The sequence below is a fragment of the Penaeus vannamei genome, chromosome 4, assembly GCF_042767895.1.
Source record: "Penaeus vannamei isolate JL-2024 chromosome 4, ASM4276789v1, whole genome shotgun sequence".
NCBI classification, from domain to species: domain Eukaryota; kingdom Metazoa; phylum Arthropoda; class Malacostraca; order Decapoda; family Penaeidae; genus Penaeus; species Penaeus vannamei.
In genome coordinates, this window is record NC_091552.1 from 2397682 (window position 1) to 2424360 (window position 26679).

Sequence of the window (26679 nt, forward strand, 5' to 3'; positions counted from 1 at the left end):
TGTGTGTGTGTGTGTGTGTGTGTGTGTGTGTGTGTGTGTGTGTGTGTGTGTATATAGATAGATAGATAGATAGATAGATATACTGTATTTATACTGTGCATGTATATACATGCCTATCTATCTAAATGTAACGAACCTGATTTCAATGTATTTTACGCATTTTTAATAGCTTTATCATCCGTTTGTATTAACTCTTCAGTTCAGTTTATAATACATCAAAAAGATGAAACCAATCAACTAATTAATCAAAATTAACATCACTAAACGAAAGAGAGAATGCGTGTGAGGGGGAATAAGCAGAGATAGAGAGACAGACAGACAAACCAATGGATAAAGAGGGGGGAGAGAGAGGGGCAGATTAAGCAGAGATAGAGAGACAGACAGACAAACCAATGGATAAAGAGGGGGGAGAGAGAGGGGGGCATATAAGACGACGAAGCAAATGAATATCGTCATTGTAAGAATATAACCGAGGGGAAATATCTAGACATATCCCCACGGAAGGTTACCTCGCTCTGATTATACCGGAGAGGTATTCATTTAGGAACAAAAAAATGACATTCTCTTTACTCTCATTTTATTATTATTATTATTATTATTATTATTATTATTATTTACTATCTACTTGATATTAACAAAACCAATAATCAGCCCAAGGAGTATCTTTCTTCTTTTTCTTCTCTTTCTTCTACTCCTACTACTCCTCCCACCCCTACTCCTGCTCCTGCTCCTGCTGCTGCTGTTACTCCTCCTCCTTCTCCTCCTTTTCCTCCTATTCCTCTTCCTCCTCTTCCTCCTCCCCATCTTCCTCCTCCTTCCCCTTCTCCTCGTTTCCCTCCTCTTTTTCCTCCTCTTCTTCCCCCTTCTCCTCCTCTTCTTCCTCATCTTCCTACTTTTCCTACTGCTATTCCTCTTCCCTTTCCTCCTCCTCTTCTTCCTTCTCCTCCTCCTCCTCCTCTTCTTCTTCCTTCTCCTCCTCCTCCTCCTCCTCTTCTTCTTCCTCCTCCCTTTCCTCCTCTTCCTCCTCCTCTTCCTCCTCCTCTTCCTCCTCCTCCTACTACTACTACTACTACTACTCGCCGCCCTTACGTATAAATTACGCTTTTCCTTGTATTTAAACAACCACCTTAACCGCAGGATGTGTGAGAACCGGTATATACCTGTCAATATAATGACACCGTAATACTTGCTATTCATTACCACTTTTTTTCTTTAATTATTTTACATCATTAGTTACTCATATGTCTCGTGAATTGTAAATATTTTTATGAATATATAATTTGACCCCCCTAAATAATAATAATAATAATGATGATGATGATGATGATGATGATGACGATAATGATAATGATAATGATAATGATAATGATAATGATAATGATAATAATAATAATAATAATAATAATAAAATAAAAAATAAAAAAGTTTGTGTAATATCACAGAGGGAAACCTGGCTGGAAGAAGAATCAAGGTAAACTTACTTTAATGCTGAGTCTTGACGTTACTGAAGGGGCGGAGTCATTCGTGAATAGATGTATAAAAGAAAGCATTTTTTTCTCTCGTCGTCAGTCTCTCTGCAGTCTCATCATATCGCACCTGACGACATGGCATTCAAGGTATGTGGATGTTTTATGCCTAATGGATAGTGCTAAATGCAAGATCGGATATCTTACTCTGTATGACAAATAATTCAATTGTGCGGTAGATTTACACTATATACACGAAATTCTACTTTTACATACATTGATTCTACTTTTGTTCTTTACTTATTCTCGTTTACTATATTTTAATGTTAGTATCTTTCTATGATTAAATAATAATTAAATATACGGTTGTACGAGGAGTCCATTTAAACAAATTGCGGCCTAAGAGAGGAGCTTTAATTCTGTTACTTTGTAAAAGAAGTTTCTTTATCTTTTTTTTCATTTTTAAAGAGCTTTTCTTATGGAATAGGGTGTTCAACAGCATTCGGCCTTCTAAATACCACTAAAACATTGATTGTAGGCCTACCCTATAAAACAAATAATATTGCACACTCTTCCACTATAGGCATTTGCACTGGCCGCCCTTGTGGTCGTCGCCATCGCCCGTCCAGATAGCCCGCCTATCTATGGCTACTCTCCTCCCACACCCTCTTACGCACCCGCAAAGTACGACTTCAACTACGCCGTCAACGACCCACCATCTGGCAACGACTTCGGACACCAGGAAGCCCGTGATGGCGACCACACACAGGGATCCTACTACGTCCTTCTTCCCGACGGTCGTCTGCAGAAGGTCACCTATACCGTCAGCGGAGACTCCGGTTACGTGGCTGATGTGACCTACGAGGGACAGGCTCAGTACCCCACCCCAAAGGCCTCCTATGGGACTCCCCAGCCATCCTACAAGCCACCCACTCCCTCCTACGGTTAAGGAAAACAACCGATATTTATTGATCTCGGATCTTTGTAAATAGGATATGCAAAACAAATTTCAAGGTAGCAACCTATAATGAATTAGCTTATGCTTAATAAATATTTTTGCCATTGCTAAAAGTCGTTTTATGCCTCGTTTCGCTGGACAGATAGAAAGGAAGGGATTTAATTTTCAGCAGTCCGTCACCCAGATATGTAGTGTCTGCGAAGCTCCTCTGTCGATAATATAAATTAGTTTGGGTAAAAGATGTCCAAAGAATTTGTAGAATACTCAATAAAGAATATAGATATACATATATAATCTAAAGACTATCCAGCATTAATCGGTCAAAATAAATTATGTGCATGTGCGTGCGCGTGTTTGCAAAGGGGGAGGCCGAAGGGGCGGTGGCCTGGACCTCCGAATAGTGGTAGGGGGACATCCAATCAGAGAAGGAAATAAGAGTTATTTTGAAATTTATATTTAAATTGGATAAAGTGTTTATCACATGTTTAATTTGTGTTTGCATATTCAAAACATCTCTCTTTCTCGTGGAAGAACGCGATAGTGTAATGAAGGGGAAAACTTGGCCAGGAGAGCAATCATTACTGTATACTGGATATTGTGGGGGGGGGGGGGATCGGATATCTCATTCGGCTGTAGACATAATTCCCACATAATTCGTCTTGTCTACAAACACAATAGTCTATTAATAGTGCATTCTACCTTTATATCTTATTATTATTATTATTATTATTATTATTATTATTATTATTATATATATATATATATATATATATATATATATATATATATATATATATATATATATATATATATATATGCTATTGTCTTGATATAATTGGAAAGTCATAAGGGGAGTCCTTTGGCTTCCCGTACTTTTGGTACTCTTAAGTGATTAAGATTAATGTTACAATCTTTTCCAGCTTTCCCGTTGCATCATATGGACGTGTTGGCCGAGCGCCGTTCTGGGTCTTCTGTTAATTGAAATGTAAAGGCTAGTATGGCCATATGAGTTTTTTGCTTATTGTGGTTGCTGGATTATGTACATTTTCATTATGTACATTTTCATTATGTACATTTACATTATTTACATTTAAAATTATGTAATTTTAATTATGTAAATTTTTTATTTATTGTGGTTGTTGAACATTTGGTTTGATCTTTTTTTCACATTGCCATATTGATTTTTCTTGACATTGTACCTCCGTTTTGCTTTATTTAGGAATTCCATGAAGTTTATTTTCACAGATCGAACCAATAAAGGATACGACACCGCATAAAGTTCTGATTTTCCTGAACTAACATTACATACATATAGAACCATATATGTACATACATGTATAACCACAATTTCTTACACACGCACACTTGTGTATATATATGTATTATATGTATATAATGTATATATACATACGTGCATACATATGTATATGTATATATATATATATATATATATATATATATATATATATATATATATATATATATATATATATATATTGTATATATACTGTATGTATACTGTGCATGTAGATACATACCTATCTACCTAAATGTAACGAACCTGATTTCAATGTATTTTACGTATTTTTAATAACTTTAAGGTCTGCTTGTATTAACTATCCAGTTCAGTTTATAATACATCAATAAAATAAAACCAATCAACTAATTAACTTAATTAATCAAAATTAACATCACTAAAAGAGAGAGAGTGAGGGGGGAGTAAGCAGAGATAGACACACCGATGGATAAAAAGGAGGGAGAGAGAGGGGCAGATATGACAACGAAGCAAATGAATATCGTCATTGTAAGAATATAACCGAGGGGAAATTTTTAGACGTATCCCCACGAAAGGTTACCTCGCTCTGATTATACCGGAGAGGTATTCATTTAGGAACAAAAAAATGACATTCTCTTTACTCTCGTTTTTTTTTTTTATTATTTACTATCTACTTAATATTAACAAAACCAATAATCATCCCAAGGAGTATCTTTCTTCTTTTTCTTCTCTTTCTTCTACTCCTACTCCTCCTCCCACCCCTACTCCTGCTCCTGCTCCTACTGCTGCTGTTACTCCTCCTCCTTCTCCTCCTTTTCCTCCTCTTCCTCCTCCCTCTCCTCCTCCTTCACCTCCTCCTCCTCTCCCTCCTCTTTTTCCTCCTCTTCTTCCTCCTTCTCCTCTTCTTCCTACTACTCTTCCTCCTCCCTTTCCTCCTCCTCTTCTTCCTTTTCCTCCTCTTTTTCCTCCTCCTCTTCTTTCTCCTCTCTCTCCTCCTCCTCCTCTCCCTCCTCTTTTTCCTCTTCTTCCTCCTTCTCCTCCTCTTCTTCCTACTACTCTTCCTCCTCCCTTTCCTCCTCCTCTTCTTCCTTTTCCTCCTCCTCCTCCTCTTCTTCCTCCTCCTCTTCCTCCTCTTCCTCCTCCTCCAACTACTACTACTACTACTCGCCGCCGTTACGTATAAATTACGCTTTTCCTTGTATTTAAACAACCACCTTAACCGCAGTGTGAGAACCGGTATATACCTGTCAATATTATGACACCGTAATACTTGCTATTCATTACCACTTTTTTTCTTTAATTGTTTTACATCATTAGTTACTCATATGTCTCGTGAATTGTAAATGTTTTTTTATGAATATATAATTTGACCCCCCTAAATAATAATAATAATAATAATGATAATGATAATGATAATGATAATGATAATGATAATGATAATGATAATGATAATGATAATGATAATGATAATGATAATGATAATGATAATGATAATAAAATAAAAAATAAAAAAGTTTGTGTAATATCACAGAGGGAAACCTGGCTGGAAGAAGAATCAAGGTAAACTTACTTTAATGCTGATTCTTGACGTTACCGAAGGGGCGGAGTCATTCGTGAATAGATGTATAAAAGAAAGCATTTTTTCTCTCGTCGTCAGTCTCTCTGCAGTCTCATCATATCGCACCTGACGACATGGCATTCAAGGTATGTGGATGTTTTATGCCTAATGGATAGTGCTAAATGCAAGGTCGGATATCTTACTATGTATCACAAATGATTCAATTGTGCGGTAGATTTACACTATATACACGAAATTCTACTTTTACATACATTAATTCTACTTTTGTTCTTTATTTATTTTCGTTTTCTACATTTAAAAGTATCTTTCTATGATTGAATAATTAAGTATACGGTTGTACGAGGAGTCCATTTAAACAAATTGCGGCCCAAGAGAGGAGCTTTAATTCTGTTACTTTGTAAAAGAAGTTTCTTTATCTTTTTTTCATTTTTGAAGAGCTTTTCTTATGGAATAGGGTGTTCAACAGCATTCGGCCTTCTAAATACCACTAAAACATTGATTGTAGGCCTACCCTATAAAGCAAATAATATTGCACACTCTTCCACTATAGGCATTTGCACTGGCCGCCCTTGTGGTCGCCGCCATTGCTCTTCCTGATAGTCATCCTACGTATGGATACCCTTCTCCTACACCCTCTTATGCACCCGCCAAGTACGACTTCAACTACGCCGTCAACGACCCACCATCTGGCAACGACTTCGGACACCAGGAAGCCCGTGATGGCGACAACACACAGGGATCCTACTACGTCCTTCTTCCCGACGGTCGTCTGCAGAAGGTCACCTACAATGTGAACGGAGACTCCGGTTACGTGGCTGACGTGACCTACGAGGGAGAGGCTCAGTACCCCACCCCAAAGGCCTCCTATGGGACCCCCCAGCCATCCTACAAGCCACCCACTCCCTCCTACGGTTAAGGAAAACAACCGATATTTATTGATCTCGGATCTTTGTAAATAGGATATGCAAAACAAATTTCAAGGTAGCAACCTATAATGAATTAGCTTATGCTTAATAGATATTTTTTCCATTGCTAAAAGTCGTTTTATGCCTCGTTTCGCTGGACAGACAGAAAGGAAGGGATTTAATTTTCAGCAGTCCGTCACCCAGATATGTAATGGCTGCGAAGCTTCACTTTCGATGTCAAGAATTTGTAGACTACTATACTGTAATGAAAAATCATGTATATTTTCGAGAGAGAAAGATTTAGCTAAACAGGTGTTAATCTTCATGCTAAAATGATGCACCTTACATCTGCATAATTTATATCCTGTATAAATTTGTCAATACCATGACATCTTAATACAATACCATTGACATCTTAATTATCCATTACCCTTTGTTCCCATCTCTTTTTGATATCACTAGTTACTTATACGTCTCGTGAATGTGTTTCATAAATTGTGATTTTCTTTTATGAATATAATTTCAAAATAAACATGAAAAAACGCGATAGTGTAATAAAGGGGAAAACTTAACCAGAAGAGCAACCATTACTGTTGTCTTGATGAAATTAAATAGTCATTAGGGGACGTTGGCTTGCCGTAATATTGGTACTCTTAAGTGATTAAGATTAATGTTACAATCTTTTCCAGCTTTCCCGTTGCTTCATATGGACATGTTGACTGAGCGCCGTTCTGGGTCTTCTGTTTATTGAAATGTAAAAGTTAGTGCGGCCATGTTGTGAGTTTTTTATTTATTGTGGTTGCTGAATTATGTACATTTTCATTTGGTTTGATCTCTTTTTCGCATTGTCATATTGATTTTTCTTGACATTGTACCTCCGTTTTGCTTTATTTAGGAATTCCATGAAGTTTATTTTCACAGATCGAACCAATGAAGGATACGACACCGCGTAAAGTTTTGATTTCCCTGAACTAACATTACATACATATATAACCATATGTGTACATACATGTATAACCACAATTTCTTACACACGCACACTTGTGTATATATATATATGTAGTATATGTATATAATGTATATATACATACATGCATATATATGTATATGTGTATATATATATATATATATATATATATATATATATATATATATATATATTGTATATATACTGTATGTATACTGTGCATGTATATACATAGCTATCTACCTAAATGTAACGAACCTGATTTCAATGTATTTTACGTTTTTTTAATAACTTTAAGGTCTGCTTGTATTAACTATCCAGTTCAGTTTATAATACATCAATAAAATAAAACCAATCAACTAATTAACTTAATTAATCAGAATTAACATTAAAAGAGAGAGAGTGAGGGGGGAGTAAGCAGAGATAGACACACCAATGGATAAAGAGGAAGGAGAGAGAGGGGCAGATAAGACAACGAAGCAAATGAATATCGTCATTGTAAGAACACAACCGAGGGGAAATATTTAGACATATCCCCACTGAAGGTTACCTCGCACTGATTATACCGGAGAGGTATTCATTTAGGAACAAAAAAATGACATTCTCTTTACTCTCAAGTTTGTTTGTTTTTTATTATTATTTACTATCTACTTAATATTAACAAAACCAATGGTCAGCTCAAGGAGTATCTTTCTTCTTTTTCTTCTCTTTCTTCTACTCCTACTCCTCCTCCCACCCCTACTCCTGCTCCTGCTCCTCCTGCTGCTGTTACTCCTCCTCCTTCTCCTCCTTTTCCTCCTATTCCTCTTCCTCCTCTTCCTCCTCCTCCTCTTCCTCCTCCCTCTCCTCCTCCTTCACCTCCTCTTCCTCTCCCTCCACTTTTTCCTCATCTTTTTCCCCCCCTTCTTCTTCCTCCTTCTCCTCCTCTTCTTCCTCTTCTTCCTACTCTTCCTACTACTCTTCCTCTTCCCTTTCCTCCTCCTCTTCTTCCTTCTCCTCCTCCTCCTCCTCCTCATCTTCCTCCTCCCTTTCCTCCTCTTCCTCCTCCCTTTCCTCCTCTTCCTCCTCCAACTACTACTACTACTACTCGCCGCCGTTACGTATAAATTACGCTTTTCCTTGTATTTAAACAACCACCTTAACCGCAGGATGTGTGAGAACCGGTATATACCTGTCAATATTATGACACCGTAATACTTGCTATTCATTACCACTTTTTTTTCTTTAATTGTTTTACATCATTAGTTACTCATATGTCTCGTGAATTGTAAATGTTTTTTTTTTTATGAATGTATAATTTGACCCCCCTAAATAATAATAATAATAATAATAATAATGATAATGATAATGATAATGATAATGATAATGATAATGATAATGATAATGATAATGATAATGATAATGATAATGATAATGATAATGATAATGATAATGATAATGATAATAATAAAATAAAAAATAAAAAAGTTTGTGTAATATCACAGAGGGAAACCTGGCTGGAAGAAGAATCAAGGTAAACTTACTTTAATGCTGATTCTTGACGTTACCGAAGGGGCGGAGTCATTCGTGAATAGATGTATAAAAGAAAGCATTTTTTCTCTCGTCGTCAGTCTCTCTGCAGTCTCATCATATCGCACCTGACGACATGGCATTCAAGGTATGTGGATGTTTTATGCCTAATGGATAGTGCTAAATGCAAGGTCGGATATTTTACTCTGTATGACAAATAATTCAATTGTACGGTAGATTTACACTATATACACGAAATCCTACTTTTACATACATTAATTCTACTTTTGTTCTCTATTTATTTTCGTTTTCTATATTTAAAAGTTAGTATCTTTCTATGATTAAATAATTAAGTATACGGTTGTACGAGGAGTCCATTTAAGTAAATTGCGGCCTAAGAGAGGAGCTTTAATTCTGTTATTTTGTAAAAGAAGTTTCTTTATCTTTTTTTCATTTTTGAAGAGTTTTTCTTATGGAATAGGGTGTTTAACAACATTCGGCCTTCTAAATACCACTAAAACATTGATTGTAGGCCTGCCCTATAAAGCAAATAATATTGCACACTCTTCCACTATAGGCATTTGCACTGGCCGCCCTTGTGGTCGCCGCCATTGCCCTTCCTGATAGTCATCCTACGTATGGATACCCTTCTCCTACACCCTCTTATGCACCCGCCAAGTACGACTTCAACTACGCCGTCAACGACCCAGCATCTGGCAACGACTTCGGACACCAGGAAGCCCGTGATGGCGACCACACACAGGGATCCTACTACGTCCTTCTTCCCGACGGTCGTCTGCAGAAGGTCACTTACACCGTCAACGGAGACTCCGGTTACGTGGCTGATGTGACCTACGAGGGACAGGCTCAGTACCCCACCCCAAAGGCCTCCTATGGGACTCCCCAGCCATCCTACAAGCCACCCACTCCCTCCTACGGTTAAGGAAAACAACCGATATTTATTGATCTCGGATCTTTTTAAATAGGATATGCAAAACAAATTACAAGGTAGCAACCTATAATGAATTAGCTTATACATAATAAATATTTTTGTCATTGCTAAAAGTCGTTTTCTGCCTCGTTTCGCTGGACAGACAGAAAGGAAGGGATTTAATTTTCAGCAGTCCGTCACCCAGATATGTAATGGCTGCGAAGCTCCTCTGTCGATAATATAAATTAGTTTGGGTAAAAGATGTCCAAAGAATTTGTAGAATACTCAATAAAGAATATAGATATACATATATAATCTAAAGATTATCCAGTATTAATCAGTCAAATTATGTGCATGTGCGTGCGTGTGTTTGCAAAGGGGGAGGCCGAAGGGGCGGTGGCCTGGACCTCCGAATAGTGGTAGGGGGACATCCAATCAGAGAAGGAAATAAGAGTTATTCTGAAATTTATATTTAAATTGGATAAAGTGTTTATCACATGTTTAATTTGTGTTTGCATATTCAAAACATCTCTCTTTCTCTTGGAAGAACGAGATAGTGTAATGAAGGGGAAAACTTGGCCAGAAGAGCAATCATTACTGTATACTGGATATTGCGAAAAAAAAAAAGTCGGATATCTCATTGAAGACATAGTTCCCACATAATTCGTCTTGTCTACAAACACAATAGTCTGTTAATAGTGCATTCTACCTTTTTATTTTATTATTATTATTATTATTATTATTATTATTATTATTATTATTATTATATATATATATATATATATATATATATATATATATATATATATATGCTATTGTCTTGATATAATAAAAAAGTCATAAGGGAGTCCTTTGGTTTGCCGTACTATTGGTACTCTTAAGTGATTAAGATTAATGTTACAATCTTTTCCAGCTTTCCCGTTGCTTCATTTGGACATGTTGACCGAGCGCCGTTCTGGGTCTTCTGTTAATTGAAATGTAAAGGCTAGTATGGCCATATGAGTTTTTTACTTATTGTGGTTGCTGAATTATGTACATTTTCATTATGTACATTTTCATTATGTACATTTTCATTATGTACATTTACATTATGTACATTTAAAATTATGTAATTTTAATTATGTAAATTTTTTATTTATTGTGGTTGTTGAACATTTGGTTTGATCTTTTTATCACATTGCCATATTGATTTTTCTTGACTCTGTACCTCCGTTTTGCTTTACTTAGGAATTCCATGAACTTTATTTTCACAGATCGAACCAATAAAGGATACGACACCGCGTAAAGTTCTGATTTTCCTGAACTAACATTACATACATATATAACCATATGTGTACATACATGTATAACCACAATTTCTTACACACGCACACTTGTGTATATATATATGTAGTATATGTATATAATGTATATATACATACATGCATATATATGTATATGTGTATATATATATATATATATATATATATTGTATATATACTGTATGTATACTGTGCATGTATATACATACCTATCTACCTAAATGTAACGAACCTGATTTCAATGTATTGTACGTATTTTTAATAACTTTAAGGTCTGCTTGTATTAACTATCCGGTTCAGTTTATAATACATCAATAAAATAAAACCAATCAACTAATTAACTTAATTAATCAGAATTAACATTAAAAGAGAGAGAGTGAGGGGGGAGTAAGCAGAGATAGACACACCAATGGATAAAGAGGGGGAGAGAGAGGGGCAGATAAGACAACGAAGCAAATGAATATCGTCATTGTAAGAATATAACCGAGGGGAAATATTTAGACATATCCCCACGGAAGGTTACCTCGCGCTGATTATACCGGAGAGGCATTCATTTAGGAACAAAAAAATGACATTCTCTTTACTCTCAAGTTTTTTTTTCATTATTATTTACTATCTACTTAATATTAACAAAACCAATGGTCAGCTCAAGGAGTATCTTTCTTCTTTTTCTTCTCTTTGTTCTACTCCCACCCCTACTCCTGCTTCTGCTCCTCCTGCTGCTGTTACTCCTCCTCCTTCTCCTCCTTTTCCTCCTATCCCTCTTCCTCCTCTTCCTCCTCCCTCTCCTCCTCCTCTTCTCCCTCCTCTTTTTCCTACTCTTCCTACTGCTATTCCTCTTCCCTCTCCTCCTCCTCTTCTTCCTTCTCCTCCTCCTCTTCTTCCTTCTCCCTTTCCTCCTCTTCCTCCTCTTCTTCCTCCTCCTCCTACTACTACTACTACTACTACTACTACTACTACTACTACTACTACTCGCCGCCCTTACGTATAAATTACGCTTTTCCTTGTCTTTAAACAACCACCTTAACCGCAGGATGTGTGAGAACCGGTATATACCTGTCAATATAATGACACCGTAATACTTGCTATTCATTACCACTTTTTTTTTCTTTAATTGTTTTACATCATTAGTTACTCATATGTCTCGTGAATTGTAAATGTTTTTATGAATATATAATTTGACCCCCCTAAATAATAATAATAATAATAATAATAATAATAATGATAATGATAATGATAATGATAATGATAATGATAATGATAATGATAATGATAATGATAATGATAATGATAATGATAATGATAATGATAATGATAATGATAATGATAATGATAATGATAATGATAATAATAATAATAATAAAATAAAAAATAAAAAAGTTTGTGTAATATCACAGAGGGAAACCTGGCTGGAAGAAGAATCAAGGTAAACTTACTTTAATGCTGATTCTTGACGTTACTGAAGGGGCGGAGTCATTCGTGAATAGATGTATAAAAGAAAGCCTTTTTTCTCTCGTCGTCAGTCTCTCTGCAGTCTCATCATATCGCACCTGACGACATGGCATTCAAGGTATGTGGATGTTTTATGCCTAATGGATAGTGCTAAATGCAAGATCGGATATCTTACTCTGTATGACAAATAATTCAATTGTACGGTAGATTTACACTATATACACGAAATCCTACTTTTACATACATTAATTCTAATTTTGTTCTTTACTTATTTTCGTTTTCTATATTTAAAAGTTAGTATCTTTCTATGATTAAGTAATAATTAAATATACGGTTGTACGAGGAGTCCAGTTAAACAAATTGCGGCCTAAGAGAGGAGCTTTAATTCTGTTACTTTGTAAAAGAAGTTTCTTTGTCATTTTTTCATTTTTGAAGAGCTTTTGTTATGGAATAGGGTGTTCAACAGCATTCGGCCTTCTAAATACCACTAAAACATTGATTGTAGGCCTACCCTATAAAGCAAATAATATTGCACACTCTTCCACTATAGGCATTTGCACTGGCCGCCCTTGTGGTCGCCGCCATTGCCCTTCCTGATAGTCGTCCTACGTATGGATACCCTTCTCCTACGCCCGCTTACGCCCCCGCAAAGTACGACTTCAACTACGCCGTCAACGACCCACCATCTGGCAACGACTTCGGACACCAGGAAGCCCGTGATGGCGACCACACACAGGGATCCTACTACGTCCTTCTTCCCGACGGTCGTCTGCAGAAGGTCACCTACAATGTGAACGGAGACTCCGGTTACGTGGCTGATGTGACCTACGAGGGAGAGGCTCAGTACCCCACCCCAAAGGCCTCCTATGGGACTCCCCAGCCATCCTACAAGCCACCCACTCCCTCCTACGGTTAAGGAAAACAACCGATATTTATTGATCTCGGATCTTTGTAAATAGGAAATGAAAAACAAATTTCAAGGTAGCAACCTATAATGAATTAGCTTATGCTTAATAAATATTTTTTTCCATTGCTAAAAGTCGTTTTATGCCTCGTTTCGCTGGACAGACAGAAAGGAAGGGATTTAATTTTCAGCAGTCCGTCACCCAGATATGTAATGGCTGCGAAGCTCCTCTGTCGATAATATAAATTAGTTTGGGTAAAAGATGTCCAAAGAATTTGTAGAATACTCAATAAAGGATATAGATATACCTATATAATCTAAAGATTATCCAGCATTAATCAGTCAAAATAAATTATAAACACGCACATGCACATAATTTATTTTAAATTGGATAAAGTGTTTATCACATGTTTAATTTGTGTTTGCATATTCAAAACATCTCCCTTTCTCGTGGAGGAACGCGATAGTGTAATGAAGGGGAAAACTTGGCCAGAAGAGCAATCATTACTGTATACTGGATATTGCGGGGAAAAAAATCGGATATCTCATTCGGCTGTAGACATAATTCCCACATAATTCGTCTTGTCTACAAACACAATAATCTATTAATAGTGCATTCTACCTTTTTATTTTATTATTATTATTGCTATTATTATTATTATTATTATTATTATTATTATTATTATTATTATATATATATATATATATATATATATATATATATATATATATATATATATATATATATATATATGCTATTGTCTTGATATAATTAAAAAGTCATAAGGGGAGTCCTTTGGCTTCCCGTACTTTTGGTACTCTTAAGTGATTAAGATTAATGTTACAATCTTTTCCAGTTTTCCCGTTGCTTCATATGGACATGTTGACCGAGCGCCGTTCTGGGTCTTCTGTTTATTGAAATGTAAAGGCTAGTATGGCCATATGAGTTTTTTACTTATTGTGGTTGCTGAATTATGTACATTTTCATTATGTACATTTAAAATTATGTAATTTTAATTATGGAATTTTTTTATTTATTGTGGTTGTTGAACATTTGGTTTGATCTTTTTATCACATTGCCATATTGATTTTTCTTCACTCTGTACCTCCGTTTTGCTTTATTTAGGAATTCCATGAAGTTTATTTTCACAGATCGAACCAGTAAAGGATACGACACCGCGTAAAGTTTTGATTTTCCTGAACTAACATTACATACATATAGAACCATATGTGTACATACATGTATAACCACAATATCTTACACACGCACACTTGTGTATATATATATATGTATAATATGTATATAATGTATACATACATACATACATATATATATATATATATATATTTATATATATATATATATATATATATATATATATATATATATATATATATATACATATATATGTGTGTGTGTGTGTGTGTGTGTGTATGTATATATATATATATATATATATATATATATATATATATATATATATATATATATATATATATATACTGTATATATACTGTGCATGTATAGACATGCCTATCTATCTAAATGTAACGAACCTGATTTCAGTGTTTTTTACGCATTTTTTAATAACTTTATCATCCGTTTGTATTAACTATTCAGTTCAATTTATAATACATCAAAAAGATGAAACCAATCAACCAATAAATCAAAATTAACATCACTAAACGAGAGAGAGAATGCGTGTAGGGGGGGGGGCGGGGAATAAGCAGAGATAGAGAGACAGACAGACAAACCAATGGATAAAGAGGGGGGGAGAGAGAGGGGCAGATTAAGCAGAGATAGAGAGACAGACAAACAAACCAATGGATAAAGAGGGGGGAGAGAGAGGGGCAGACAAGACGACGAAGCAAATGAATATCGTCATTGTAAGAATATAACCGAGGGGAAATATTTAGACATATCCCCACGGAAGGTTACCTCGCTCTGATTATACCGGAGAGGTATTCATTTAGGAACAAAAAAATGACATTCTCTTTACTCTCATTTTATTATTATTATTATTATTATTATTATTATTATTATTATTATTATTATTATTATTATTATTTACTATCTACTTGATATTAACAAAACCAATAATCAGCCCAAGGAGTATCTTTCTTCTTTTTCTTCTCTTTCTTCTACTCCTACTCCTCCTCCCACCCCTACTCCTGCTCCTGCTCCTCCTGCTGCTGTTACTCCTCCTCCTTCTCCTCCTTTTCTTACTATTCCTCTTCCTCCTCCTCATCTTCCTCCTCCTTCTCCTCCTCCTCGTTTCCCTCCCCTTTTTCCTCCTCTTCTTCTTCCTCCTTCTCCTCCTCCTCCTCCTCCTCTTCCTCCCCCTCTTCCTCCTCCTCTTCCTCCTCTTCTTCTTCCTCCTCTTCCTCCTATTCTTCCTCCTCTTCCTCCTCCTCCTACTACTACTACTACTACTCGCCGCCGTTACGTATAAATTACGCTTTTCCTTGTATTTAAACAACCACCTTAACCGCAGTGTGAGAACCGGTATATACCTGTCAATATTATGACACCGTAATACTTGCTATTCATTACCACTTTTTTCTTTAATTATTTTACATCATTAGTTACTCATATGTCTCGTGAATTGTAAATGTTTTTATGAATATATAATTTGACCCCCCTAAATAATAATAATAATAATAATAATAATAATAATAATAATAATATTAATAATAATAATAATAATAATAATAATAATAATGATAATGATAATGATAATGATAATGATAATGATAATGATAATGATAATGATAATGATAATGATAATGATAATGATAATGATAATGATAATGATAATGATAATGATAATGATAATGATAATGATAATGATAATGATAATGATAATAATAATAATAAATAAAAAAGTTTGTGTAATATCACAGAGGGAAACCTGGCTGGAAGAAGAATCAAGGTAAACTTACTTTAATGCTGATTCTTGACGTTAGCGAAGGGGCGGAGTCATTCGTGAATTGATGTATAAAAGAAAGCATTTTTTCTCTCGCCGTCAGTCTCTCTGCAGTCTCATCATCTCGCACCTGACGACATGGCATTCAAGGTATGTGGATGTTTTATGCCTAATGGATAGTGCTAAATGCAAGATCGGATATCTTACTATGTATCACAAATAATTCAATTGTGCGGTAGATTTACACTATATACATGAAATTCTACTTTTACATACATTAATTCTACTTTTGTTCTTTACTTATTCTCGTTTACTGTATTTAATAGTTAGTATCTTTCTATGATTAAATAATAATTAAATATACGGTTGTACGAGGAGTCCATTTAAACAAATTGCGGCCTAAGAGAGGAGCTTTAAATCTGTTATTTTGTAAAAGAAGTTTCTTTATCTTTTTTTCATTTTTGACGGGCTTTTCTTATGGAATAGGGTGTTCAACAGCATTCGGCCTTCTAAATACCAATAAAACATTGATTGTAGGCCTACCCTATAAAGCAAATAATATTGCACACTCTTCCACTATAGGCATTTGCACTGGCCGCCCTTGTGGTCGCCGCCATTGCTCTTCCTGATAGTCATCCTACGTATGGATACCCTTCTCCTACACCCGCTTACGCACCCGCAAAGTACGACTTCAACTACGCCGTCAACGACCCACCATCTGGAAACGACTTCGGACACCAGGAAGCCCGTGATGGCGACAACACACAGGGATCCTACTACGTCCTTCTTCCCGACGGTCGTCTGCAGAAGGTGACCTACAATGTGAACGGAGACTCCGGTTACGTGGCTGATGTGACCTACGAGGGAGAGGCTCAGTACCCCACCCCAAAGGCCTCCTATGGGACTCCCCAGCCATCCTACAAGCCACCCACTCCCTCCTACGGTTAAGGAAAACATCTGATATTTATTGATCTCGGATCTTTGTAAATAGGATATGCAAAACAAATTTCAAGGTAGCAACCTTTCATGAATTAGCTTATGCTTAATAAATATTTTTGCCATTGCTAAAAGTCGTTTTATGCCTCGTTTCGCTGGACAGACAGAAAGGAAGGGATTTAATTTTCAGCAGTCCGTCACTCAGATATGTAATGGCTGCGAAGCTCCTCTGTCGATAATATAAATTAGTTTGTGTAAAAGATGTCCAAAGAATTTGAAGAATACTCAATAAAGGATATAGATATACATATATAATCTAAGGATTATCCAGCATTAATCAGTCAAAATAAATCATGTGCATGTGTGTGTGTGTGTATGTATGTATGCATATGTACCTCTGTATGTGTGTGAATGTCTATACTAATGTGTATATATAAACTTATACATTTATTGATTAATACATATCAAACTAAACGTAATACATATAAGACGCATACTTACACAAATATACATTCACAAACACACACAAACACATATACATGCTTGCACATCTATCTATAAAGGACCTGATTTCCGTGTATTTTAAGGATTTTAAATATTTTTGTATTTGTCCTCACTGTTCTGTCCAGTACACAGTACATAAATAAATCAAACAGAACCAGTCAATTTATTCATCAAAATTAATAAGATATATACATATATAAGAGAAATAGAGACAGACAGGCAAACAAAGAGATAGACAGAAGTGCAAAAGAGAGAGAAGAAGAGAAGCAGATGAAACAACGAAGCAAATGATCATCGTTTTAACAAGAACATAACCGAAGGGAACGATTTAGACAAGTCGCCAAGGAGGTTACTTTGCTGGGCAGGTATTCATTTAGGAAAAAAAAGCGTTTTGCTGACATTCTTTTACATTCTTTTACCTTTAGGGTTTTACTTATTTCTTTAGTTATTCATTGTAAATTCAAAAATTATGTGAACTGAAATATTTAATTGAAATATTGAAATTCAAACCATAGCGTACATAGTAATATAATGAAAAAAATATTTACATATATTATGTTAAACCTCTTAAAAGCTTCCTTGGGATCTTTTATATAAGAATATATATGTTTGATATATTTGTATTGTGGTATTATCTATTGCTCAAAATACTATGACATGTCACAGATACATGATATTGTTAATGTTACTTTTAGGTAAATTGCTGAACAGAAAATTATGTTTTTTTGTAGGGTTTGCTATTGTTTTTACTGCCCGTGCTTATTACCTACGATAAAAATGTGTGTAAATTTAGGTGGATACTTTGCCCTTCCACAGATGCACGTAACATATATATCCATGTAGAAAAGGTATGAATGAGAATGGATATCTTCATAATACATGTATTTCTGACGAAGATATAATCGAAACCGGTCAATTACATCTCTTGTATTGTGAAGATATCCATTCTCATTCATACCTTTTCTACATTTGTCAACATGAATACGGTTCGCATATAACCATATCACCAGTTGCCGGATTGTTCTATGACCCGATTTGCTGTCACCGCTGCATAACCTCCAACAACTCTTGTCACTGTCAGACCAGACAACCACAACACAACCCGTCCCTTGGTAATCCACGGACGATTCGGTATGAAGATTTACACTGTTTTGGTTCACAAAGAGGTGTGGTTACATCCTAAATGACACACACACACACACACACACACATATAAATATATATATATATATATATATATATATATATATATATATATATATATATATATATATATATATATATATATATATATATATATATATATATATATTGACATATATATATATATATATATATATATATATATATATATACAATTTCACTTCCAGTATCTTGTGGTACAGTTATGCATTGCACTGCATTATTTAAATATTTTCATCACCCGAGGAAAGGCAAGGTGTCGAATTTAAAAGTGGAATTTTGAATTTCTGTGAAACCTCTATCTTTTCGCAGAGGACGACTTGTGGTGAGCTGGCCAAGTATTATGCATTTTAGTTTTTGATAATTCTTATATTTCATACATGTTTAATCCAAAATATTTTGTAAAAAGATTAATTTCTAAATACCTTCCAGTATTGCCAAGATATATCAGTGATTGTATCTTTCTTCATTCGAAATTTACTTTTCAATTTTCTTCAAACAATGAAATGAATATTTCAGGACAGTTTTGATAAATAACGAAACTAAAGAAAAACAGTTTTTGGAGGTCGCTTTACCAACAAAACCATAAGAAATTCTAGCGGAACATGAAAGATCCTTCTCTCCAGAGGGATATGATCCTACAGACGACTCGGAGATATTTGAGACAACACAAAAGGATCCGCGAGATAACTTGGGGCCTAAGGAATGGGACACCAATTCCTTCTGCAGCCTCCGTAGAAGGATATAGAAGATGTTAGTTCTCCTTTATATGTACAATAAACATATATGTGTGTGTGTGTGTGCATACATGCATACATATATATATATATATATATATATATATATATATATATATATATGTGTGTGTGTGTGTGTGTGTGTGTGTGTGTGTGTGTGTGTGTGTGTGTGTGTGTGTGTGTGTGTGTGTATGCACTCGCACACACGCACACCCACACCCACACACACATACACACTCACACACACACACACACACACACACACACACACACACACACACACACACACACACATATATATATATATATATATATATATATATATATATATATATATATATATATATATGTATATATATATATATATGTATATATATACTCACATATATATATACCTATATATAGGTATATACATACATGTATATGGATATGTATGTATATGTTTATATGTAAATATATATATTTATATATATATATATATATGTATATGTAAATACAAATATAGTACATGAAGTAGTGCGATCCTTCAGTAGTACAAAGTATTGTTTGTAAAATGTTATGAATAAGTAGATTTGATATATTCACAGGTAGAAAAAGGCAAATTACACCCACGGCTTTGAACAATGCAAATAAATGAAGTCAGCCGCAAGCCACTGGAAAACAACAAAAGTTTCTTACTGCCAATAACAGCTGACTTCGTTTTCATTTTCGTGCGAGTTTCTGCTTACATTTGATTATATATATATATATATATATATATATATATATATATATATATATATATATATATATATATATATATATATATATATATATATGAATGTAATTACTGTAACTGGTTGCAATTGCTTATCAATGTACACACAAGTATATGCACTACAAGTTATTATACACATAGCATATATGTATATATACATATATATACATGTATCTATATACACATAGCATACATACGTATACATGTGTATATATCTATATCTATCTATACATATACATGTGTGCATGCGTGACCGCGTGCACGTTTGTGAGTGCTGACGTGCTTGTGTATAGAAACACATATATGCACATGAATACATAAATATACATACAAATATATATATATATATATATATATATATATATATATATATATATATATATATATATATATATATAAATGTTCCATTCCATGATATATTTCTTGAAAATTGGACAGCACTATCTGTGAAACACCTTCAATTACCTTTTTGCTTGCTAATAATCCTCTTGGATTAAATCTACATATTTACATTTTTTCTTACCCACACTACCATGTAAATATACTATGAGCAATGTGTATTTTGTTAGCGGCCATTTGAATAAACTCTTAAGTATATTAGTAATACACAGATATCAGCTGGAGAGGTAAATTCAAACAAGTATTTTCTAATCTGTTCCTGTGATCCAATTTATCAGTATGCTGATGGGAGTCTAGAGAGAGACCTTCATAAACACAAATGAATCAATTTGTCATGGTAAGAGTAGTATACTTAAACATCGACGATAAAAGGGAAGTTTGAAGTTTATAGTGCACTTGATTTGTAGCCAATACCTAACCTGTTGACGGAAATTGTTACCACTAACATAAGTCTCATCACGTGATTTGCCTTTTCTCAGTTTGACACACACGCATATACACATGCACATACACACACACACATACACACACACACACACACACACACACACACACACACACACACACACACACACACACACACACACACACACACACACACACACACACACACACACACACACACACACACACACACACAAACTAAATGTTGACCTTCAAACTTAAAATTCAGCCATAGTTATGTAACATCATCTAAGGGGAAAACTTGGTCTCGAGAGGTTCAAGGCAAACTTGTTCGGATGATATTTCGTGACGTCATGAGATGGGCGGAGTTTTATTTCCGGAAATTTGTATATATTGAAGTACTCGCTCTGTCGCTTTCAGTCTCATCGCAGTCTCATTCCTCTAACATGGCATTCAAGGTATGTACTATGTCTATATATATTATTCGAGAAGTTTATTGATTAATATCTCGACTTTCTCGATATACTAATGTCTTCACCTCGTACGTTATATTAAAAATTTAAATATCCGACAGGTATTCGCACTGGCCGCCCTTGGGGTAGTCGCCATCGCCCGTCCAGATAGCCCGCCTACCTATGGCTACTCTGCTCCCACTCCCTCTTATGCACCACCCGCCAAGTACGACTTCAACTACGCCGTCAACGACCCACCATCGGGCAACGACTTCGGACACCAGGAAGCCCGTGATGGCGACCACACACAGGGATCCTACTACGTCCTTCTTCCCGACGGTCGTCTGCAGAAGGTGACCTACAATGTGAACGGAGACTCCGGTTACGTGGCTGATGTGACCTACGAGGGACAGGCTCAGTACCCCACCCCAAAGGCCTCCTATGGTCCTCCTCAGCCATCCTACAAGCCGCCCACCCCTTCCTATGCTTAAGATATAGCGCCTCGGATATTTATTGAACTCGGGTCTTTGTAGATATTATATATTAAACCTGCATACTTAATCTTACGTAGTTTAATGTCATCTGCGTGAATCATGCTTTTCTTCATCTCAGTGATGATATAATCCCTTTTCATTATGTACTATATGTGCACAACCCTACAAGTAAATGAAGACTTTGTGGATCTGAATATTATGTTTGGTCATTTAGCTTATTATTAATTTATCTTGTTTATCATCGATGGTACACACTCACACACATATGTATATATGTATGTGTATGAAGTTTTAGAAATATGATGCTACAGGTGATTTGATGATGGCTTACTTTTTATTTAATAGCTGCAACTTCCTAAACTAATTCCAAGCATTCACTTTTTGTACTTCCATTTTACCCATGGCAGACACTCATATGTATCTACATGCAGTCAGTCTTAAATTTATGTTCAGAATCATGCATATGTGCATTATGAAGTCGGCACTGTAAATGCACCAAGTTATGGGATCACCTATAATTAAATGTTATTCATGTGTCATATATATATATATATATATATATATATATATATATATATATATATATATATATATATCATACAGCTGCATGTATGTATTTATGATTACAGATGGAGTCTTATGTTTCAAATTCCAACTGTAGGAGGATGTATTTAACCGTTTCCAGTATATCTTCGTCGGAAATGTATGTATATCAGATGAAATTAAATTGAAATGTTTTGTTTTGTGAAGATATTCATTCTCAATCATACGTTTTCTATATCTGTAAAGTCTAGACAGAACTGACTGCGGAACGTTAAACTAACAGACGGTTTTCAGAATTATGCTGCTATATTAACAAAAATATAACTTGAGCACGGGTTTAACTAGACATTTGGTTCCTTGTAAACGACTGGTGAAATTAACATCACTCGTGCTTGTGGAATGCACTTGATTCCCTGGATGGCGGCAGGTTTGTTTACATGCAAGCAGCGGTTCTCTGGCAGTCTGAGAGAGTCGGGTCATTTGCGTACGAAGTTCATGCGGATAAAATGGGCTGTGATGTGGCCTTTCTAGTTTGGGTTTTGTGGCTAAAGTGGAATGGTGTTCACGAGACATATCAAAATGTTCATTACAAGAGCATGATTAACTTATTCTAAAATGGGAATTAGTTTCCTTCTATATGATCTTAATCAGAAACGATATAGCAAAGGCATCTTGGCAACGAGACATCATGAGCCAAAGAGCTCATTGTGCCACAGGTTTCTGTTCCCTTAATGTCTGCATGCAGGTAATGCATGCAAGTATGCTAGGAATTCCGATGTCAGGAATTAATTCTGAAAGAGAATTTTCGCTGGCTCTTTCCGTAATATATTCATATAATATTTACATATATACATACAAGCATACATACATACATGCACACGTATACACACACACATATATATTCACTTATGTATGCATACATATGTATGACTATATCTGTATATACATAATTATATTTATACATACATAGACACTCACATCGACGCAAACACACACATATATATATGCACCTATATATTCACACACACATGTATATATTTATATACATGCAAATATATATGTATACACACACCCTCATATAAAAACTATAATATGATTCATTTTCACACTTTGATACGGATGCCATAATATCATTCTTTATCAGTTGCTGAAAGAATGGTAAAACTCGTGAATATTTTTTAAAAAGTCGACTTTCACACAGACCTGCATAAATAACGTAAACATCTGCATTCCGGTAACATCACCGAAGGGGAAACTCGCTCACCGAATCAAGGTCATCTTGTTGGGAGGATACTTCCTGACGTCACGACCTGGGCGGGGTTTTTCTCGGACACTTGTATAAAGGAAAGGGCTCTGTGTGTCTTCGTCAGTCTCAGTCTCCGCAGTCACTAACACAATGGCATTCAAGGCAAGTAAATCTGTCATTCCAAAAGTGCAGTTGGTTAAGGTTTTCTGTTTTTCAATCATAAAATATCGATCATAAAAATATTTCTAACCATTCAAATGTACTGCAGGTATTAGCACTGGCCACCCTTGTGGTAGCCACCGTCGCTCGTCCAGATAGCCCACCTACCTATGGCTACTCTGCTCCCACTCCCTCTTATGCACCACCCGCCAAGTACGACTTCAACTACGCCGTCAACGACCCACCATCTGGCAACGACTTCGGACACCAGGAAGCCCGTGATGGCGACAACACACAGGGATCCTACTACGTCCTTCTTCCCGACGGTCGCCTGCAGAAGGTCACTTACACCGTCAACGGAGACTCCGGTTACGTGGCTGATGTGACCTACGAGGGAGAGGCTCAGTACCCCACCCCAAAGGCCTCCTATGGTCCTCCTCAGCCATCCTACAAGCCACCAACTCCATCCTATGCTTAAGATATAGCGCCTCGGATATTTATTGAACTCGGGTCTTTGTAGATATTATATATTAAACCTGCATACTTAATCTTACGTAGTTTAATGTCATCTGCGTGAATCATGCTTTTCTTCATCTCAGTGATGATATAATCCCTTTTCATTATGTACTATATGTGCACAACCCTACAAGTACATAAAGACATTGTGGATCTGAATATTATGTTTGGTCATTTAGCTTATTATTATTAATTTATCTAGTTTATCATCGATGATACACACTCTCACACACATAGATGTATGTATGTGTATGAAGTTTTAGAAATATGATGCTACAGGTGATTTGATGAAGGCTTAATTTTTTTAATAGCTGCAACTTCCTAAACTAATTCCAAGCACTAACTTTTTGTACTTCCATTTTACAGATGGCAGACACTCTCATATGTATCTACATACAGTCAGATATAAAGAAACCTGTCTTACATCCATGTTCAGAATTATGCATATGTGCATTATGAAGTCGGTATTGTAAATGCACCAAGTTATGGGATCACCTATAATTAAATGTTATTCATGTGTCATGTATATATATATATATATATATATATATATATATATATATATATATATATATATATATATATGTGTGTGTGTGTGTGTGTGTGTGTGTGTGTGTGTGTGTGTGTGTGTGTGTGTGTGTGTGTGTGTAAACGAGTGCGTGCGTTTGTATAAAGACACACGTATGTGTGTAAAGTTCCCGAAACATACTGGAAATGAAGGTGCTACATGTGCTCCAGTGTGTCAGTGGCGACTGGATAGAATACAGTCTTGGTTTATATATATATATATATATATATATATATATATATATATATATATATATATATATATATATATATATAAAGAAAGATGTGTGTTTTAAGCGACCGTCTTTGTTGTTAAATATCTTTGATTTTGTGCTGCGGATTATCTATACTAAGATTGTTTCTGTAAAGCAAAAAGAATTTTATTATAATCATGTGGGACGTTTCTTTTTACGGCTTGATAATCTTATTACATAGTTGGGTGTATTACGAATAAGAAATATAATATGCATGAGGTGTGCGGTCTTTTTAAGAGATAGATGAATAGAGTGAAGCATCACTCGTGCTTGTGGAATGCACTTGATTCCCTGGATGGCGGCAGGTTTGTTTACATGCAAGCAGCGGTTCTCTGGCAGTCTGAGAGAGTCAGGTCATTTGCATACGAAGTTCATGCGGATAAAATGGGCTGTGATGTGGCCTTTCTAGTTTGGGTTTTGTGGCTAAAGTGGAATGGTGTTCACGAGGCATGCCAAGATATTAATTAATAGAGCAGGGTTTGCTTATTCCAAAATGGGAATTAGTTTCCTTCTTTATCATCTTAATCAGAAACGATATAGCAAAGGCATCTTGGCAACGAGACATCATGAGCCAAAGAGCTCATTGTGCTACAGGTTTCTGTTCCCTTAATGTCTGCATGCAGGTAATGCATGCAAGCATGCTAGGAATTCCGATGTCAGGAATTAATTCTGAAAGAGAATTTTTGCTGGATCTTTCCGTAATATATACATATAATATTTACATAAATACATACATACATATACATGTACACATACACACAAACACACAATATATATATATATATATATATATATATATATATATATATATATATATATATATATATTCATTTATGTATTTGTATATATATGAATATATATTTATGCTTACATACATAGACACACACGCGCGCGCACATACACATGCACATGCATATACATGTGAACTAATGTATACATACATATGTAGGACTATATCTGTATATGCATAATTATATTTATACATACATAGACACTCACATCGACACAAACACATACACATATATATGCACCTATATATTCACACACACATGTATATATTTATATACATGCAAATATATATGTATACACACACCCTCATATAAAAACTATATGATTCAATTTCACACTTTGATACGGATACCATAATATCATTCTTTATCAGTTGCTGAAAAAATGGTAAAACTCGTGAATATTTTAAAAATCGACTTTCACACAGCCCTGCATAAATAATGTGAACATCTGCATTCCGGTAACATCACCGAAGGGGAAACTCGCTCACCGAATCAAGGTCATCTTGCTGGGATGATATTTCCTGACGTCACGACCTGGGCGGGGTTTTTCTCGGACACTTGT

At 35.3% G+C, this 26679-nt stretch overlaps 7 protein-coding genes across 7 annotated transcripts; all 7 read left to right on the forward strand.

The window, feature by feature from the left end:
- Positions 1-1604: 1604 nt before the first annotated feature.
- Positions 1605-2952, forward strand: LOC138861549 (cuticle protein 19-like). Its single transcript, XM_070121313.1, has 2 exons — positions 1605-1616; positions 2050-2952. Exons 1-2 carry the CDS (start codon positions 1605-1607, stop codon positions 2413-2415), a joined length of 378 nt encoding a protein of 125 aa, XP_069977414.1. The 3' UTR covers positions 2416-2952.
- Positions 2953-5368: 2416 nt separating this feature from the next.
- Positions 5369-6298, forward strand: LOC113817959 (pro-resilin-like). The gene is made up of 2 exons (XM_027370074.2): positions 5369-5404; positions 5830-6298. Exons 1-2 carry the CDS (start codon positions 5393-5395, stop codon positions 6193-6195), a joined length of 378 nt encoding a protein of 125 aa, XP_027225875.2. The 5' UTR covers positions 5369-5392; the 3' UTR covers positions 6196-6298.
- Positions 6299-8772: 2474 nt separating this feature from the next.
- Positions 8773-9840, forward strand: LOC138861327 (cuticle protein 19-like). The gene is made up of 2 exons (XM_070120337.1): positions 8773-8808; positions 9238-9840. Exons 1-2 carry the CDS (start codon positions 8797-8799, stop codon positions 9601-9603), a joined length of 378 nt encoding a protein of 125 aa, XP_069976438.1. The 5' UTR covers positions 8773-8796; the 3' UTR covers positions 9604-9840.
- A 2610-nt stretch (positions 9841-12450) lies between these two features.
- Positions 12451-13357, forward strand: LOC138861550 (pro-resilin-like). Its single transcript, XM_070121314.1, has 2 exons — positions 12451-12462; positions 12895-13357. The coding sequence occupies exons 1-2, from the start codon at positions 12451-12453 to the stop codon at positions 13258-13260; spliced, it is 378 nt and encodes a 125-aa protein (XP_069977415.1). The 3' UTR covers positions 13261-13357.
- A 2932-nt stretch (positions 13358-16289) lies between these two features.
- LOC138861333 (pro-resilin-like) lies at positions 16290-17289 on the forward strand. Its single transcript, XM_070120342.1, has 2 exons — positions 16290-16325; positions 16758-17289. The coding sequence occupies exons 1-2, from the start codon at positions 16314-16316 to the stop codon at positions 17121-17123; spliced, it is 378 nt and encodes a 125-aa protein (XP_069976443.1). The 5' UTR covers positions 16290-16313; the 3' UTR covers positions 17124-17289.
- A 4230-nt stretch (positions 17290-21519) lies between these two features.
- LOC113817956 (pro-resilin-like) lies at positions 21520-22091 on the forward strand. Its single transcript, XM_027370071.2, has 2 exons — positions 21520-21553; positions 21670-22091. The coding sequence occupies exons 1-2, from the start codon at positions 21542-21544 to the stop codon at positions 22036-22038; spliced, it is 381 nt and encodes a 126-aa protein (XP_027225872.2). The 5' UTR covers positions 21520-21541; the 3' UTR covers positions 22039-22091.
- A 1995-nt stretch (positions 22092-24086) lies between these two features.
- Positions 24087-24718, forward strand: LOC138861551 (pro-resilin-like; the record flags this gene model as incomplete). The annotated part of the gene is made up of 1 exon (XM_070121315.1): positions 24087-24718. A coding segment is annotated over one exon (381 nt), but the record flags the coding sequence as incomplete, so codon positions are not given.
- Between the last annotated feature and the right edge of the window lie 1961 nt (positions 24719-26679).